Source organism: Heloderma suspectum, chromosome 5, assembly GCF_057233095.1.
Source record: "Heloderma suspectum isolate Gila_16-S chromosome 5, 16-S_ref, whole genome shotgun sequence".
Classification (NCBI taxonomy): Eukaryota; Metazoa; Chordata; class Lepidosauria; order Squamata; family Helodermatidae; genus Heloderma; species Heloderma suspectum.
The window spans coordinates 187,947,427-187,966,976 of NC_139462.1; the positions used below are offsets into that span (position 1 = coordinate 187,947,427).

At 42.4% G+C, this 19,550-nt stretch overlaps 1 protein-coding gene across 1 annotated transcript in view; it reads left to right on the forward strand.

Moving 5' to 3' along the window:
• THSD7A (thrombospondin type 1 domain containing 7A) overlaps nucleotides 1-19,550 on the forward strand; it is a 414,592-nt gene that overhangs the window by 252,727 nt on the left and 142,315 nt on the right. Inside the window, exons 5-8 of the mRNA XM_084858685.1 lie at nucleotides 1,774-1,955; nucleotides 6,477-6,545; nucleotides 7,760-7,915; nucleotides 9,956-10,159. Of these exons, the coding sequence (XP_084714811.1) occupies nucleotides 1,774-1,955; nucleotides 6,477-6,545; nucleotides 7,760-7,915; nucleotides 9,956-10,159 (611 nt within the window). The remainder of the gene's footprint in view (nucleotides 1-1,773; nucleotides 1,956-6,476; nucleotides 6,546-7,759; nucleotides 7,916-9,955; nucleotides 10,160-19,550) is intronic.

Here is a 19,550-nt window from a genome sequence, read left to right on the forward strand (position 1 = left end):
CCAGCTTTTATCATATTCTGTATAAAAAATAAGATAACCCCTGGGGTGGACAGGGAAGATAGTTGCCTTATTTTCAAGGTACTGGATGCTGGTATGCATGTCAACAAACTTGCAGTATAGTATGATTTTGGGAGCATATCAGTGTAGCTGTTAGACAAGGATACTATTTTCCACAAAAGGTTTTATAGCAGGATTTCAGTCCGTGAAGTACTCCATGCTCAGAGGGATAAAATACCTGATCTGTATACAAAGCCGATAAATATCCCTTAAGCATCTCAATATCTTCAGCAACTGGTCAGTAGGGAAAAAATATAAAAGCAGCAGTAAATAAATTAGTCCTCCTTAGAGCACAGAAGATATGACAGTAATTAGTTTAGATTCAAATGATTTCCTAAATTCACAGCTTCTAATTGAGATTAATATTAATACACAGACACAAGGAATTGTTTGGGTTTCCTTCTCCTCCGCTTCCTTCTTGTCTTTATTGCCCTGGAAGGAAATCAGTAGTGCAGTGCAATCCAATGCATGTCTACTCAAAAGTAAGTCCCATTGAACTCACTAGAACTTACTCCTAGGTAGTTGTATATAGGATTGCAGCCTTAAGATACACTATTTTTGATGAGTTATTTCGTACTCTAGCTTTGATTGTGAGACATTGTCATTTTTCCTGGGAGAGCAAATATATCATTCTCCATCTCCACTGGCTTGTTGAAATGGTTCCCTTGATATATGCTTAAACTGGTCAGTGAATGGAGCATCTTGTGACATTTCTTTCACTTCATAAGGCTGATTGAGATTTTAACTTAGAATCACAGATCTTTCTCTGTGAAGTGACTGATTGGAAAGCTCACAGCTTCTCATCATGTATCATTGCTCAGCAGGGAAGCCTGAGAATTCTGGAGAAACCAACATAATCTTGACAAGAAAAAGGAATATAAGAGAGAAGGAGAGGGAGGAGGGAGAGGGAGAGTGATATATATTTGTGTGTGTGTGTGTTTAGGGAAGATGGGTATTAGGGAGAAAAAGTATAGTTGTGCTCTGATGTGTAAACATACACCTTTATGTTTCTTATCAAAAGGAAATTGGAAGTTTCTAATTTTTTTCCCATGCAACTCTTAATATTTTCAAAACATACGTATCTCGGATTTCATTGTATCATTTTAACTTCAAATTATGGCATCTGCTTACCCAGACACCCAATAATGCTTCCTTCCAGGCAGCATTCTTCCTTACTGCAATACTACTACTACTACTAGAAATCATATGTTTATTCTTTCAATAATTATCTCTTATTTAGTGCAAATAAAACATCTCCCCAAAATGTGAAAAACAATTGGGTTGTATCCCGACTAACAGCTCAATTGTATAGATGTTTAATTAGAATTAAGTCCCGCTGTGTTCAGTGGGGGTTACCCTCTGGTAAGTGTGCACAGGAAGGCAGTCTTAGGCTGCAGTGTTACACACTCTTACCCAGGAGTAAGTCACTTTGAAGTAAATGGGGTATACTTCTGAGTAGACATGCCTAGGATTGTGCTGATAGTTTTTTGGTGTTCCCATTGAAATCAGTGGGACTTAAGTCATGACTAACTTGCCCTATTGATTTCAGTGGGATCTGGATTCAACCACGGTTCAGCTCATTATGGTTTAAGTTGCATCCCTATTAATAATTTAGACAAAAAAAGGAATAGGTTCTGTTGCTTATGACATTATCTGAGATTACTTAATTGTTTGTTTAAATAGCTAGTTTGTCAGCTGACCATTTCTTTGGTTCAGGTATGGCTGGAGAACCACAGAGTGGACAGAATGTCGCATTGACCCTTTACTTAGCCAACAGGATAAACGACGAGGAAATCAAACAGCTCTTTGTGGAGGTGGCATTCAGACTCGGGAGGTATACTGTGTGCAAGCTAATGAAAATCTCCTCTCTTACTTAAACACTCTCAAGGAAAAAGAAGGTATGTTTTAATCACTAACAAATGGATTAGCGTGAACGCTAAACCTTCAAATATATATTTTTCCATTCTTTTAAAATCATATTTCATTTATAAGATATAAATGTTTTCTGACTTGTGGCATTCATAGGAACATGTAGCATACTGGTTGACCTTTGAATCAGGAAGTCTCCATTTCGAATGTTACCTCTGCCATGAACTCGATAGTTTGACCTTAGGCAGGCTGCTCCCTCTCAGCCTCACTTCCCCCCATCTGCTGTATGGGGATAATGACTTACATAACAGGGTTATTGTAAGGATTCGAAGCAGATGATGCATGTGAAGCACTTTGAACAGTTGAAAGTGATGTTGAAATATTTCAGCTCTTAATACCCACCGGCTTCATGCATCCAGTGGGTGAAGATGCACACTTTTTAACTCACTGCTTTGAGGAGCTCAGGCAGAAGTCTTTCCAGTGCCTGCCACCTGAGAACCTGATAGAATACTGGTTGCATAACAGGATGGTCCATGCAAGTCTGGCCCAAGGCATTTTGCTGCCTGAAATGAAGGACATGTTAACGCTGCTATTCTACACACAGAAGCTGACTGGATTGGTAGTTAAATATTACTTCAACATTGATGACCAGACAACATCCTCCTGAGGGCAGCAGGCCAGTTTAGGGGACAAAGGGCAGGCCACACCACATACACATCTCTGTCCTCCAATGCCTTGCTGCCACTCCCGGCCCCCCAGTACCCGAGGCCCGCAAGGCCTCATTCTGCCTACTGATAGAGCCAGCTATGAGTCCATGAACCCATTTTCTTTTTAGTCTCCATGGGCATAACATGTCTCCCTATGACACTGTTATCTGAATTGATAAAATGTGCTTCCAGCCTAAAGGTGTGCAGCATCCACATGTCCTTTACGTTGTCTTGGGCCAGTCTTACATGGACCATCCTGTCATGGACCAGTATCCTATCAGGTTAATCTCTCTAAAATTAGGTGTAAAAACTAGGTGTATGCTTCCTTCCTATTGAAATGGGAATTGTACAAGATCACAAACCCTTTTGACAACTTGCTCTTGTACAATCTCTATTAATTTCAGTGGGGATTGCACAAGAGAACGTCCCAGTGGACTGCACTTTTAAAAGGGGAAATGGTCTTAAGTAAGTGATGTGATTAGGTGGTATTGTATGTCTTTTTCTTTAGAACTTTAAAATAATCAATAAAACCCAAATAAACTTCAATAAATCAATCTACTCCGTAGTTTAGAATGACCTGAAATGCCCACAATATATTCTGACATTAGGCTGACTTCAAAATAAATACAGCCATATAACAGAGGTGTCCTTGACTTGTTTCACCTTAATATGAATGATGCTCTGAGACCCACAGCAAGGCTTATGCGCATGTGATTCATCATACATGGAAGCATAACTTGAGAAGACTAGATAGCTAAGTGCTAAGTTTGATCCAGGTATTTGGATCAAAACAATGTATTTCTTGTTAAGGACTCAGATTGTGGTGCACATTTCCACCCAATAATGATGGAATTGCTTAATTTGCTTAACACACAGCACTTGAGAACCTAGGGCCCCATCTACACGGAGACGATTTCCAACACGATTCTGTTTAAAACTGCATTTCCGTGAAATCCGATTTGCTCCTTCGACGGCACACGCAGCCAGTTAAAGTGGGGTATAAAAACAAGAACAAAAGAACCGCTTTTGCATGGCAGACTGTGGGTGAAGTCTTGTGGCATCAACAAGCTTCCTAACAAATAAAATCCCATAGGCTCCCCGCCCCCCTTTCTCAGCCCCACTCTTAAGTGCAGGGAAGTCAATGCCCAGACTGAGGGAAAGGAGTGTGTGTGTGTGTATGCCTGCATGAACCTTCCTCTCTCCCGGAAGCCCCGAGCAGGAGCCGCCAGGCCATGGGCGTGGAGCAGGTGGTGCAGCAGAGGATCTGTGGCACTCCTCTCTCCTGCGACACTGGTGCCCCACAGAGGCCCTTCCCTGGAAGGAGGCTTCAGCAGCCCCCCAGCCTGGCCCTTTTTTATTTCTTTCCCTCCCCTCCCCTCTGCACCTCTGTAGCTGCAAAGGGGTGGAACCTCAGTGGAAGTCAGTGGGAATTCTTTCTGAGTAGACAGGTTTAGCAGGCTGTTCTCAGGGCAGAAGTGGAGATTTCAAGGGAACAACAGTTCCTCCAAAGCACAGGCTCATTTGGGGGAAAACAAATCATGTCAAAGTCATTAACATTATGCAAAGGTGCTGTGCTCCTCTGCACCTCCGGAAAAGCAGAGATTCAAAACAATAGGCTTCCCCACCCCTCTCCGCTCCGTGTTGAGTAAGTCTAGTGGAAGGCAATGGGCATTTCTTCTGAGTAGACGTGTTCAGCGGGCTGTTTTCAGGGCAGAAGTGGAGATTTCAAAAGAACAGAAGTCATCCCAAAGCATGGGCTCCTTTGGGGAAAAACAAAGCACCTTTTAAACTCATTCACCTTTTTGCGAAGCTCAGCACCTCCAGGTAGGTGCAGCTTCAAAACCATAGGCTTCCCCACCCCTCTCAGCTCTGTGTTGAGTAAGTGCAGTGGAAGTCAATGGGAATTACTTCTGGGTAATTCCCATTGACTCCCACTTCTGTCCACTTCAGGACAGAAGTGGAGATTTCAAAAGAACAAAAGCCTCCCACAGCAATATTATTTGGGGAAAAACTAGGGGTGCACGAAAGCCACTTACCTTGTCTCGCAGCTTGCTTTGCGGTGGGGGGGAGGCGCTTCGCTGCTCCCCCCGAAGTTCAGGCCGGGGGGGGAGGCTTCCCTCCTCGCCCGGCCGAAATTCAGGCGGGGGGGGAGGCTTCCCGCCTCGCCCGGCCGAAATTCAGGCCGGGGAGGAGGCGCCTCACCTTGCCCGGCCGCGAAATAAAAAGTAAAAAAAACAACAAAAATGCCCCCGTGATAGGCTACGTGATGATTAACGTAGCCTATCACGGCTAGATCTGCAAAGTCAGCCGTGATAGGCTACGTTAATTGTCACGTAGCCTATCACGGGTGACTTTAAAAAAAAAAAAAGCGTGTACGCAAATGGCGGCCCCCATAGGGAGCCGCCATTCGCGTTCCTTATTTGGTCGCTGTAGTCTACGTAAATCTTCACGTAGACTACGGCAACCAAATAAGGAACGCGAATGGCGGCTCCCTATGGGGCCGCAATTAGCCGTACGTGCTTTTTTTTTTTTTTAAAGTCACCCGTGATAGGCTACGTGACGATTTACGTAGCCTATCACAGCTGACTTTGCAAATCTAGCCGTGATAGGCTACGTTAATCGTCACGTAGCCTATCACGGGGGCATTTTTTTTTTTTACTTTTATTGGAATGGCGGTGGGCCAGTGGCGGCAGCCGGTCAAAAGACCGGCTGCCGCCTCTGCCCCTGTCGAAGACCTGCCGAACCGCCACCGGGACCCGCCGCCGGGAGGGACATTCGGGAAAGGTAAGTCCCATCCCGGGGGGGGGGGGGTGCGGGGTGCGGGGGGGTGCGGAGAATTTCTCCCTGAAACTACTTCGGGGGGCCAAATACGTTGGCACTCGGCCCCCTGAAGTTTCGGGGAGAAATTCTCCCCCATCCCTAGGAAAAACAAAGCATGATCATGCCTAGGTCCGGTCCTCCAGTTATGACACAGCTTTCCCTTCCTCCTATCAGCGCTGTGCCCCCCTGCCCCCGCCCGTGCCAAAGGCAATATCACTACTGGAAGTCACACAGACTCTCAAATTGCACTGAAGCTGGTGCGATGGGAAAATCTGTCACAAAATGACTTTGGAAAAATGCGGATTTTACAACATGAAAACACACAGTTGCTACAGGGAAGGGAGTACGTCATGTGCCACAGTCGTCTGTGAGGCACAGTAGAACTGGGGTAAATCCCCCATGTAGATGGGGCCTAGGTCTCTTGGACAGTCATCTCATGAAGAAACTGAAATGTTTGTGCCATTGAGATGATGACAATAACTCTTGTCTAAAGAAAGGGCATTAATAATGGTATTTAGCAACATGTCTGTATTTCCAAGGAGGGATCAGGTATTTAAAAATCTGTGACATCATTCTTTGCATAGGCTGGAATGAAATCTATACTGACTTGAATGTAATAAGAAAAACAGAGCCTATTGAGTAAACTCTGTGGGCACAAGAAAGCAGACTGGAATCATTGTATGCATAGAACATTTTATTTCCCTGGCCCTCCAACTAGTTAAAAAGGAGAGAGTGAGCTTTAGTTTACAAAGCCATAGGGGGCAGGATGCCATCACAGGTGAGAGCTATAACTACTAGATTCCTATGTATTACTGGGAGAGAGAGAAAAGGCATGCCTTTAGAAAGATGGTGGTTAAACTAGGGAATGGCAACAATGGAAAAGGAAAATCTACCACTGTAGCCATCAAGAATCCCATACTTGCAGCATAAGCTGTGTATTCAAAGCAACTAATCCTGTCTTAGGCTGTATTAGGAGCCTCCATTCTCGTGTATTCATGCTGGTCTTTATTCATGTTATTTCAGAAAGTCAGTCACAGAGCCCATCGAAGGCTAGTGCTGCTCCACTTCTATCCATCACTTTTGAAATAACAGGTATGTAATTAAGGCCTTTTACCTGAAGTTTCAGACAAAGCATATCTCAAGACTCATTCTCCATTTTGAGAGAACTATGTCAGCTGTATAGAATACACACAGCTCTATAAAACAGTGCCTCTGCTTCTGAACCTGTGGGCTTCCACTCTAAAAAGTTCAAGGTATTAAAAAGAACAATAAAAGAGCATAATAATTAAACTTCAGAACTGAATGATCAAGATGGCTAAAATGGGAATTCCTTTATCATATTCTTTTGAGTGTATTTAGTGATGGGCTCAGACCAGCAACTCCTGGTGAACTTAATTTCCTGCAAAATGTTGTGATTTGTGCTTTCTATAACTTAAAAAACTTCAATTCAGGAGGCGGGGGAGCACTTTGACTCAAAGGTGTTGTTGTTATGCAATTTCATCTCAGTCTTAGTTTCTAGAGTAAAGTAGTTTTCTTAGCAGTCTGCCTTCTTCCGTTAGGAGGTCCTCTCCCATAAATGTGATATGATAGAGATGGGCAAGCACACAATACTCCTCAACGGTTTGGGCTAGAGATATTACTATAGCGTGCATAGTCAGGAATTTGGACTTAGAACCTCAGTGTTTAGACAATCTACTTCTGATTGCCAGATGTTGGAGACAAACAACTCTGGGATAGCTATCACATTATTTATGTGCCATTTATGAGCTTCCAATAGGCATGTATGTGGTGATTATTGGAGAAAGATCCAGCAAGTGAATTCTTACATTCTTCAATGCCATTGGTTTGTGTTATGTGCTCTTCCTACCTCAAAAGGAGTGTAGGGAAGTTCTCTAAAGAGATACCCTCCACTTCCACTCTCTGAGCCAATACATGTATGTACCTGTGGAGGGGGTCTTCGTATGGCAGGAGTGGGCAACTTTGGAAGCTCTAGGGACAATTTTCTCCACTGCCTCCACCCCCCACAGGCCACTCCTGTCGCTGCTGCCCTGTGGAATTCTGTGGGATGGCAGTGACAGCAGGAAAAAAATTACAGCTTTCCTGCCGATTTTCAGTGTCAACTGCTAGAGAATGCAAAATTTCAAGTTAAAGAGCAGAAGCTGCTTTAAAGACAGTTACTTTAACTTCACTTCATCAGACTGAAGACATGAGAAGGCACTTCTTGATGGGGAGTGGTGTTGACTTTCAGCAGAGCTTCACCCATATGTAAAAACAAATAAAACATTGTGTATTTTTCCTCCCCATAGCATCCAAACCTGTGGATTGGAAACTGTGCACAGGCCCTGTTCCTAGCACAACCCAGTTGTGCCATATCCCGTGTCCCGTAGAGTGTGAGGTATCAGCCTGGTCAGCTTGGGGACCATGCACGTTTGAAAGTTGTGATGACCAACAAGCCAAAAAGGGTACGTACGTTTTCTAAATGATGATAGCTATCGTTCCTGTATACTGAACTAAGGGAGCTTAATATTTGAGCTCTCAGTCGATACTGATATAAGCCTTGTACACAGATAAATGTAAGACCATTCTAAAAGAAGAGCATGTGCTTTCTTTTATTATAGCCATGGTTGGAATTATATAAATATATAATATAGCCACTGAATAATGGCTATATAGCCATTGGGATTTTTGATGATTTTGGACTGATACATATTCTGGGCCTCTTATAATTTCTCTTTGCATCTAACAAAAACACTGCTTCCACTGCAGCATTTTGCACCAGCTTCAGTTTCTGGATGTTTTACAAACACAATTTCACTTAGAGCACCTTACAATAGTCCAAATTATATGTAAATAAGACTTCTGTCAACATGGTCAGATCTTCTTTCCCTAGGAATGGGTGCAGTTGACATGCCAGCCTAACTTGGCCAAGAACACTCCTGGCTACAGCTGCCATCTGAAAATCCAATAGGAAAGTTAGCTCAAGAAGCATCTCCTGATTGTGAAGCTGGTTTTTCAGTGGGAGCGCAACCCCAGCTAAAGCAGAGTGAAGCCCTAATCTACATTCTTACTGACCAGGAGGGCCTCTGTCTTGTCTGGATTAAGCTTCAATTTGTGGTGCCACATCCAGTCCTTCACTGACCTCAGACATCAGTTCAAAACCACCACGGCCTCCAATTGCCCATTTTTTATGGCAGCCATGCCACTGAATTTCAGTGATGTAGGGGCGGCATGGGCCACACAGAGGACAGAAGATATGTGCAGCCCATGGGCCACATGTTGCCCACCCGTGCTATAAACGAATGGCTACTGTGTCAAGCGGAAATCCTTTCCTACCGCTTTCTGAAACCAAAAGGACCAAAACTACTATAAACCCCCAATATCCATCCCAGATAGATGATCCAGAAAGACAGCATGTTGATGAGAGGTTCAGCAGAATGAACAAGGACACACTTTCCCTGTCTAAAATTCAAGAAGTTTATCAGCCTGGGTGATCAATCTGAAATCCAACCAGAAACCAGACCAAAAGGATCCAGATAATCAGCTTCATTCAGAAACCCAGGAATTGGGTTGCAATCACATGTTCAAACTTTCTTGCCCATGAATGACATAGAGACTGGCTGGAAATGGTCCAGCATTAGGCAGGATTTAATAAGGGCTTCTTCAAAAAGCAGTCTCACAACTGTTTCCATTAAATTAGGTGGAGCCACACCCTCTCTTATGGAAGCTTTGAAACATTACTGACCCATTCCGGCAGGCCTCCTTTGGCTGCTTTCATGAGACAGGAAGGGCAAGGGTCATGCACACAAATGATAGGTCCATTTTGTCCACATCCTCAGGCCTCACAAACAGAAAAATAAATAGGACAAACAGATGTCCAGGATACCTCAATCAGTAGCAACTTACACAGTGAGCACACTTGAAATGTGTGTTCAAGTATTACACAAGTTTTGCCAGTAGATCTCACTTGGTCATACAGAAATTACTTAATATTTGAACAAACATTTCAAAAAGAGAGTTCATTAACCACATACAAGACCAGGGCTTTCAAAGTTTGCATATTGTGTCATTTCAGAATTGTTAATTACATAAAGACTTATTTTAGCAATGAAAGAGAGCAAATTATGACAACCAGTGAGAGCCAATATGGTGTAGTGGTTAGAGTCTTGTGACTGGGACTTGGGAGTTCCAAGTTCTAGTCTCCACTCAGCCATGAAGCTCACTGGGTGCCTTTGGGCCAGTCACTGACTTTCAGCCTAACCTATCTCACAGGGTTGTTGTGAGGATAAAATGGAGAGGAGGGGGACTATCTAAGCTGCCTCAGGTTGCTCACAAGAGGAAAGAAGGTGGTATATAAATATAATAATAAATTAAATTAAATTAAAAACTGTCTATAGGAGATATGTGGTGATGTTCCTACAGTTTAAAATGTGAATAGAAAAAAGTGATTTCACTTGATGCACGAAAATGACTGTGCTAATTGTTTCTTATTTTTCATACTGAAGGTTTTCGACTAAGAAAACGTCGCATCAGAAATGAACCCACAGGAGGCACTGGCAATTGCCCTCATCTGCTTGAAGCCATCCCATGTGAAGAACCTTCTTGCTATGACTGGAGGATAGTAAGACTGGAAGAATGCATTCCAGACAATGAGAAGGAGTGTGGGCCTGGTACTCAGGTCCCTCAGGTGGTCTGTATCAACAGTGATGGTAGGTTGATTTGCCAGTTTTCTGTGGTTTGTTATTCATTTATTCAGAGGAACTGGATTTTCCCAGCCAAAAGATAAAGTGCACTGGATTTTCCCAGCCAGTCCAGTTCCCATCATGTGTACTAGGGATTGAGGGTTGTATCCAATGTTAGTCTAACTTAAGTCCTATTCATTTCAGTGGGTCTACTCTAAGTAGGACAAACAGTATCCACCGGTATCATTCCGCAAACTCAAATAGCGCTAGCGGAGCTCCGCTAAACCTTTCCCTTGCACAAGTGCTTGCCCATTACACTTGTACAACTGGTTGTTCAAGCCACTGTGCAACTGGATGCACAAGCATAATGCACAACTGCTTGCGCAACCCTGCTTGCTCCAATGTAACTTTAGTTGCATTCTTCTCTTGCACATAGTTCAGAACCAAGTTTCTGAACTATGCGCTAGCGGAATGACACAGCTGGATACTGCCCATTGGATGCAACCCTGAGTGTACACCGATAGCTGATTTTGTTTTTATTTTGACTCTACCTGTTCTCCACCCTAATAGACAGACACTGTGTTTGAACAGTCCCATGTTTAAAATGTGATTAGTGTTGAACAGAAGAGGGAATGGGTTGAACAAAACTGTAAATAAAAGCAACCAGCTGAACGTATGCTTATATTAAAACATTGCTCCAAAGGAATAGAAAAAGAGGAGGGTGGTGAGAAGAAAATGACAAAAATCATAAATCAAGGTTCTCTGAGTATATGCAAGTGGATATAAGCTTTGTGAAGTTATTTTTGCACGGGCATAGGCCATGTGTAAAGGCTGGGGTAGGAAGATAGTAATACTGTTATGTGCTCCAAGCTGTGTATAAAATAAAAATGACAGTGCAAGTCACACGGCAGAGCCAGGAGTCTTGTAAATGCTCAGACAGATTGAAGCAAGAGGTCACCTGGTATGCGTTTAGCTGTTGCACCAAATGTTGTTTTGTAATTAAATTGGGTGGAGGGAATTGGAGTTGATTACTTGTGCACACAGAGCTGTATCTAGTCTTGCACTGTGGCTCCAGATTTTGCTTTATAATTGAGTTGGAGCTCAACTGGGAAAACTAAGAATTAGAGTGTAAGCTTTCTTTTCATGTTGCTAGCTAAGCGAATCATATGTCCTTTTCCTGACAGTCCTTACTCCCTGAGGTGAGTTTAGCAATGCAAGATGCTACAGAAATTCAGAGCACAACCATTCACAAAAGCAGGCATTTATCAGATATGTATTGTTGCTTTTTTATTTGGGGGCATGAAAAATGAGTGATTGAAAGGAAATTTTTGAAGGATGATTAGGAATGCAGTAAACATTTTGGAATTTCCAACTCAAAACTTGTAGACTTCTTTCTGCTTTTGCAATTCTGTTCTTAATTAAATGCTTGTCCAACATCACTTCTTCCACAGAATTTCACCTGTCTTTTCAACAACAGATTAATATGACATGGAGAAATCCAGAGAGATGGATCTCTTAAAAAAAAAAAAAAAAGCACTCCCCAAACATCTGTTTCTCTATATGGAAATGAAGTTGCTTTGTAATTTTTGGAGTTTTTTAAAAAATTATTATTATTCATTTGAGCTTGTGATGTGCTGCTGTCATCCTGCAACAGCAAGAAAGTGTCACGTAGTATTTAATTTGAAAAAGCGGGTGCTACATGAGTAACATTTGCAACTGGGAGCTACAGGTTGGGAAGGTAACTTGGCATTTTTCTCCAAAATAAGTTGTGATGTGGTGCTGGTGGCCCTAGCGGAGGTGCAGTGCTGGCATGGGAAGTATCCACATTGTCCACTTTTCCACATTTTGCTACCTCAAATCAACTGGAAGCTAACGACTTGAGCCCTTATATGTCCAAAGCATCTGCCTTTGTTGCTCAGCTACAGCCCTCTCTACTGGGATGAGTGGTTAGAGAGCTGCTCTTTTGCATGGGACAGAAGGATTCTAGTAACTCTCCCACCTGAATGGATTAATTTCTTTCACTGCACTTCTCTACTGAAATCCAGTTTTTGGAAATAGCAGAAAGTGAAGCAAACAATGAATAGCACCTCTTCATCATGGTTTCCCCATTTGTGGCAGAAAACTTATTTAATTTCTTTCCCACCTTTCCCACCAAAAAAATGGCACTCGAGGCGGCTAACAATAATGTCCAGGTTAACAAAATCTTAATTAAAAACATAACGTAAGAACAAATATATTAAAAATACAACAATAAAAGAAATAAACAGGACCAACCAATTAAAAGCCCCTTCAGCTACAGGTCTGCTGATATGCCCATAGCCTGCCTGAATAAAAATGTCTTTGCCTACCCACAGAAGGACAACAAAGAGGGAGCCAACCTATCCTTCTTCAGCATGGGGTTCCAGAGCCTGGAAGTGGCTACGGAGAAGGCCTCTCTTGTGTCCTTATGAAATGCACCTCTGATGGCAGTGGTATTGAGAGGAGGACCTCCCCTGAAGACCTTAAAACTCCAACAGAGTTGTATGGGAGAAGGCGGTCTTTTTAACTATATTTAACTATACCAACCTCCCCCCCACGGTACTCTAGCCTCTGCTCCCGGTTATTCTGCTAAAACTTCCCTCACTGAATCCCTAACTATGAGGTGGTTTGGACAATCCTATGTCAGCTTAATAAGCCAATATATGCTCAAGCCTTTTACCTGTGCAATTAACTATGGTTAAGTAAAGACTTCTGGTGTTAATTATGGTGCTCCGAAACAGGAAGAAGCCACATACGGCCAACAAGGCTCATTCATATCTCGGTTTATTAAGTCAAGATGTGATCATCCGGACAAGGTCTGTATCTTGATTACACAATCCACCTATGGTTTCTCACCTTTATCAGCATATTGCCCTGATTATCACCCATTCCTCCTTGCTTCCTTCCATTCCTTAAGACTTCTTTTTTGTCCTTGTCTGATATGCTGTAACCCTACTACAAATTATTTAAGCCATGGTGGGCTGCAGCATGTGCAGGCTGTTGTTGGGTTATGTGAGGGTTGTTTAACCCATAGTCCCTGGCTTCGCATGACATGACAAGCCATGGCTGGGTGTTGAATATGCAAAATCTGCCCAGCTGGAACAGTGGCATGGAATAGTGACCTGGTTTGCATGTAACAGTGACAAATTGTGGGTTAGTTAACCCATGATTTGCTGTGGCACGTGCTGGTAGCGTTCCATGGCCATTTTGAATATTTGGTGGGGGGTTGCTATGTGACATCCAAACCCAGACAGTATAGGCTAATTGTGGGTTAAACCACCCACAATTAACCTACAGCAGTAAGGCTGCAGAATGCGCTTGGCATGTGGCATGGCAAATCTTGGGTTAATTAACCCACCATTTGCTGTAATTATATGTAAACAGCCCCACTGGCTCTTCAGGGTTTCTAGCAGAGAATGGCCTTTTCCACCTCAGCTTTTTAACTGAAGATGCCAGGGATGAAACCTTACATCTTTTGTATACAAGGCTTGTGCCGCTGAGCTATGGTCCCTCGCCATCTGGTCATGCACATCAGAGTGTAGTTTTCACACATACAATATAATACAATTCAGTGAGAAAATGTGGTGACAGGATGGTACCTACATATAAACACAGAATATATTATTAAGCTTATACTCTTCATTGTTTGACAGTGGCAGCCGTGTGGGTTCCCATTTGTAATAAATATAATTTAGAAGACTATTTCTACAAAATATTTGGTCTTCTTACTTACAAAATATAAGTGGAAGAAGTGCAAAATAATTACTTACAAAATATAAGTAGGAGATAAGTTTGCAGAGTTTTGCACTTTGATTAACATCTACATTTGGCAGGAATGGAGATATCTTCTTAATTGTACAACCACATTACTGCACTATGTGAGGTGATGACCATAACTGTCAAACATTGCACATCTCAAACAACACTCACAGGCATGCTGACCCTTTAAGTCATATCGTGTCTGGCAATTTCATGGGTTTTCTTAACGGCAAAGCTCAAAATAAATTATAGTCTGGAGCTCTCATTATAAAAGAGGGCATTTATAGGCCTTGAGGTTTCCAAGGGAAGGTTGAGACAGCTGATAAAGAAGGCTACTGTGGCATTGCCTTTCCACATATGTATGTGAGAGTGAGTTAACCTCCCTTTCTAAGCATGGGATTGGTACAATGTCAAAAAGGGTAGCTGAAAGGCTTGGAGGTTCTGCAGCTGAGAGAAAGGGGAAAAATGCCACATAAAAGGGGAAAGGGTCTATTGCTTCTTCCACTATGTGTGTGTGCATTATAGTTGATGCCTTCTTTCCCCTCCTCCTCCTCCTCTGACAAACTGGAGATGACCAAAGGTACACACTTTGAATACTGTGTACAATTCTGGTCACCACATCTAAAAAAAAGATATTGTAGAGTTGGAAAAAGTGCAGAAAAGGGCAACTAAAATGATCAAGGGGCTGGGCAACTCCCTTATGAGGGAAGGTTATAATAGCTGGGATTGTTTAGCTTGGAAAAAAGGAGAGTAAGGGGAGACATGATAGAGGTGTACACAATTATGCATGGTGTGGAGAATGTGGATAGGGAGACATTCCACCCCTACATTGTAATACTAGAACCCAGGCTTATCCCATGAAGCTGGCTGGTGGGAGATTCAGGACAGATGAAAGGAAATACTTCTTTACACAGTGCATAGTTAAACTATGGAATTTGCTACCACAAGATGTAGTGATGGTCATCAATTTGGATGGCTTTAAAAGGGGATTGTACAAATTCCTGGAGGACAAGGCTATCAGTGGCTACTAGTCCTGATGGCTCTATGCTAGCTCCAGTTTCAGAGGCAGTATACCTACGTACACCAGTTGCTGGGGAACACAGGTGGGAGGGCGCTGTTGCACTCATGTCCTGCTTGTGGTTTTCCCATGGGCAGCTGCTTGGCCATTGTGTGAACTGAATGTTGGACAAGATGAACCCTTGGTCTGATCCAGCATGGCTCTTCTTATGGTCTTATGAATATACCCAGGGTAGGGTCCTGCTACAGTTCTGGGGCAGCTGCACACAGAATCGTAGGTTTCTGATTCTAATCCAGCCAGCTCCTGAAATGTGGTATTTTTAGGAAAGGTCCGCAGCCCAGTGGTAGAGCATATGCTATGTATGCAAAAGGTCCCCAGGTTTAAATCAAATGCTGATATCTCCAAATAGGGTTTGGAAAGACTCCTCTCTGAAAATCTGGGAGCTGCTGCCAGTCAGGGTATGTAGACAATACTGGCTGAGATAGGTCACTGGTCTTGATCCTGTGTAAGACATGTTCCTGGATACTAGCAATGGTGAAGGCTAGAAAGTTGTTCCTGCCCCTCAACCTTAGCACTTTTTCCAACTTCCCATATGTAATCACTGTCTCTACTGGCTTCAGTTGATAGGCATTGGGAAGAGTGGTGGGGCTATATGCAAATTATCTGCTTAGACATTCATTAAAGATTTTGCATAATTGACAATTGCACAGCACCCCGCAGCTGTGAAAGAGGAAAGGGAGACAGGTACAACAAGATACATGCTTAAGCTTTCAGTTGGCATAAAATTAAGGATCTTTTCTTAAGACTCCTTTATCTCAAGTGATTCCTGTTTAGCAATCCCTTTCCACAGCTAGTAATGCATGTGACTGAACTCAGATTAAACAGCCACAGTTTAAAACCAAAATCTGAAATAACACATGATCGAAAAGACATAGCCACTTTAAGTATCAGTGTGTTTCTTACTCTTTTTTTTCCACCCCAGGCTTCTTTACTGCATGGTGAAAGAAGGTGGTATTTTAAATCTCAGGATGGTCTCTGCTGTATGGTAACTTCATTGTTTTACTGTAAACTAAGCCTATAAAACAGATCAGTATCTCCTTTTTCCTGTTCCCTGCATCATTTAATGTGTTTGAAATATAATTAGCTGGGATATTATGTTTAAACCTGAGGTCTCTTATTTTACAATTAGGCTCAAATAGCAGTGTCTGTGGGGGTGTTGTGTATAATTAGGGATGAGTATGTCTATTCAATTTGTTGTAAAGAGAGGAGCCATTACAGCCATTCAGACAATACTGAGATAATAGATTTATCCTCCAGTGTTAGTGCTGGAGGCTTCTGATTGTCATTGCCTTTCCACAGTGCATGGCAGTAATCAGAATTTTAATTCAGGCGGGAGGGGGGGGACGTCTGTCAGTTGGTACCCGAAGTTATCATTGTCTGGATTATAATACGTCGTCGTCATCATCATCATCAACATTAAAAGGGAACTTCACTCCTCCTTGCCAACAAAGAATTGTTCCGAAATTTTTAACCTTGCTGCTCAGCCTTATATTCAGAGTGGCTATGGGGGAAAAAAAGGAAATAAAAAAGAAGAAGCCATTTTCCTCTGCAAAATTAGATCAACACGGATAATCATTCCTATCTTGTGGATTAGTTGGCTAAAGGACTCAGGGGACGGGCAAAGAATTTTTCATGCTGTAGATTAACCTTTGTGATCCACAAAGGTACAACAAATTTAAAATTTGCATACAGAGATTAAACAGCATTATTGTAGGCATCCGTTTTGCTCTCTGAGATATTTTAGGGTTTTCTTTTTGAGAGGATTTAATAGTAGTGAAAGGGGCCATCTTGACAGCCGTGATAAGTGTAGCGTAGTGTTCAGAAACAGAATGGGAAGTGCAACCATATCCACTTATCTATATGCTGGACTTTTTTTATCCGCAAACTGGAATTATAGTGTAAATGCTTCTGTGTCACCATGGCCAAGGAAGATATAAATGAAGTAACCTAGCATAAATAATAGTTGCTTATAATAATACACTGGCTCACAAGCTGGAAAGAGGACCACAATATAGCACAGCATTGGCCATTGGCACTGTTCCAGCGCTTCCTACCTGGTACTTTCCAAGGGGCTTCCGTCTTAAATGCAGGATCACAACGACTCCCTTTTTTACCTGCTTCCCCTTCCCCCTCCCCTTCCCCCTCCTTCTCCCCATATCTGAGTCTTCCATTATCTTTCATTGATCTCCCTCCTCTTCTTGCCACTTTTCCTCTTTTCAGGGAGGGAAGTCAAACAGAACACAACAGGGTAATTTGATAGCTTATTATCTGCAATCTATTTAAAAATGGAACAAAGGGTATTTAGTGCAGGAGACGCCTTGAAGGGTCACGTAAAGAGCCTGCAGACTTCCGTGAAGGAGCATCTCAATTACAGGATAAAGCTCCACGTGAAGAAAGCCCAAGAGAGCACAGTTGGCTAGTGATGGATCCAAAGAGTCACGTGCATAGCTCTAGGTAGCCATTTTTAAAATCTGTTTTAAGATTGGACCATCAAAGCAGCAAAGGGTCGCCTCTGGGCCAACCCCCTGTTCTGTCAAACACAGTTGATGATGCAGTTTCCCAAACTACCCAAGAAATGGCTTCCATTTAATCCATGGTAGACAAAGTCATATCTGGCATTGTTTTCTTCATGTCTAATAATGTTCAAATAATTAAGTATCAAGTTCTTCACGGTTTCTCTGTAGTCCTACATATGGTTTCTGTGCCTGTGCAGAGGTCCATTCTGGAAGCTTCTATAGCTTAGCTAGAGGAATGAGCCCTAACCCACCCTCCAGTCACATGCTCAGGGGGCATGGCTCCCACCTTCCAGCTCAGTCCTCTTCTGAATGCCACAGCAGTAGCTTCAGGGAATTCTCCTGAATACAGTTATGTGCAGGCGCAAAATTCATATATGCGGCTGCACAGATGATCATGCAAAGAACTGCAGCGAAAGGTGAGCAAACTGCCATTCTTTGCAAAGTATATTTCTATGTGCAGAACTAATAGGTACTTACTGAAACTGTGTGCCCTTTCCAGATTCAAAGAGCTAAAGCTACAAGATGGCAGTGGTATTGCATTTAAAAGAGAGTGAATCAATTAGCATTCTGAGCACTTCTGTCTCTTCCAGTAAATAGAGTTATTTTAATAAGACCCTAGTCCTTTCTGGAGGAGCACTAGGCTGAATGTGAAATGCTATGGATATGGAATCTTGTGAAATTATATATTTTTTTCTCTATAGTGAGACAGAGAATATTAGGCTGCAACCTTGTATCCTTTTCACATACTCAAAAAACCACATTTGCTATCTAAGTGTGCATAGGTGAGCACAAGACTTCAATCATGGGGACAAAGCCTGTCATCTAATGCAAAAAAAATTGCAAGCAAATCCCACTGAACTTTGGGTCAAACGAGATGTGATGTTTGTCATGTGGTTTGGCCTCATATGGCTGATAAAAAACATACACACAAGTAATCAACGTGGGGATCCCAAGCCTCATCTGGACCATGGTGGGAGGGGGGCTTTCACCCATTACCGCTGCTATGGTCCTGATTAGAAACCCCCTATTTGCAATGAGAGGAAAGCTCCCATTTCCTCCCATTGTATAAAACAGGCATTAGGGTGGTGGTGTGATTCTGATCAAGACCACAGCAGGAATGAAGATTTAAAGCCCCCCCCCCCGCCCCCAGCATGCCATGTCTCCCTATCCGCTTTCTCCACAGCATCCATAATTTTGTAAGTAATTGAAAATAAGTGATCCAGTCATCGTTGGACCTTCCAAGCAGCAAAGGTTTTCCAGTGGTCCAACCCCCTGTTCTGTCAAACACAGTTGATGATGCAGTTTCCAAAACTACCTAAGAAATGGCTTCTTTTGAATCCATAGCAGACAAAGTCATAACTGGAATTGTTCTCTGTATGAACTGAGCTCCATTTACCCTAGTAATTCTTCTCTATGTCAGAGTAACTCGATGCAGATGTTTAAAATGATCATGCATAGGTGGGAGGCAGAAGCCCTCTCCTCCAGATGAAATCAGTTCCAGGAGACTATACAATAATGTTCATGCGCGTGTTACCATCACTGCGCATGTGCTAACGTTACAGGCTGGGAGAGAACTACTGCAAAACAGATGAGCTATTTTCAAATGCTCACTGAGAAAGCTTGTGAATATCAAACTGGTTCCTAATCAAACCAGTGGGAGTTAGCCCATTCACTACTTTAAACATGGAATACAGAGACAAAAGACAAGAAAGTAAAAGCAATGTCTAGGAAAACAATGCAGGAGCATCAAATGAGAAATTCAATGATATCTGTGGCCTATCTTTTACAATGGGTCTTTTGCTAACATGGATTATACATTTTCTTAAATGTTATCAAGTCTTGGAAATACCATGCTGATAGATGGACAATTTAAAAAAAATTCATTTTTTTCTTGCTGACTTGTCATGTCATTTTCTTTCATCCCACTATCACTCATTGATTATTTGACCTTTCTTTCATCCAGATCAAAATTTTTGTTGAGTTCTGATTAGTGTGAAATCATTCTTTATCTGCCCTGAAATATATGAATCCACAAGGGGACATTCTC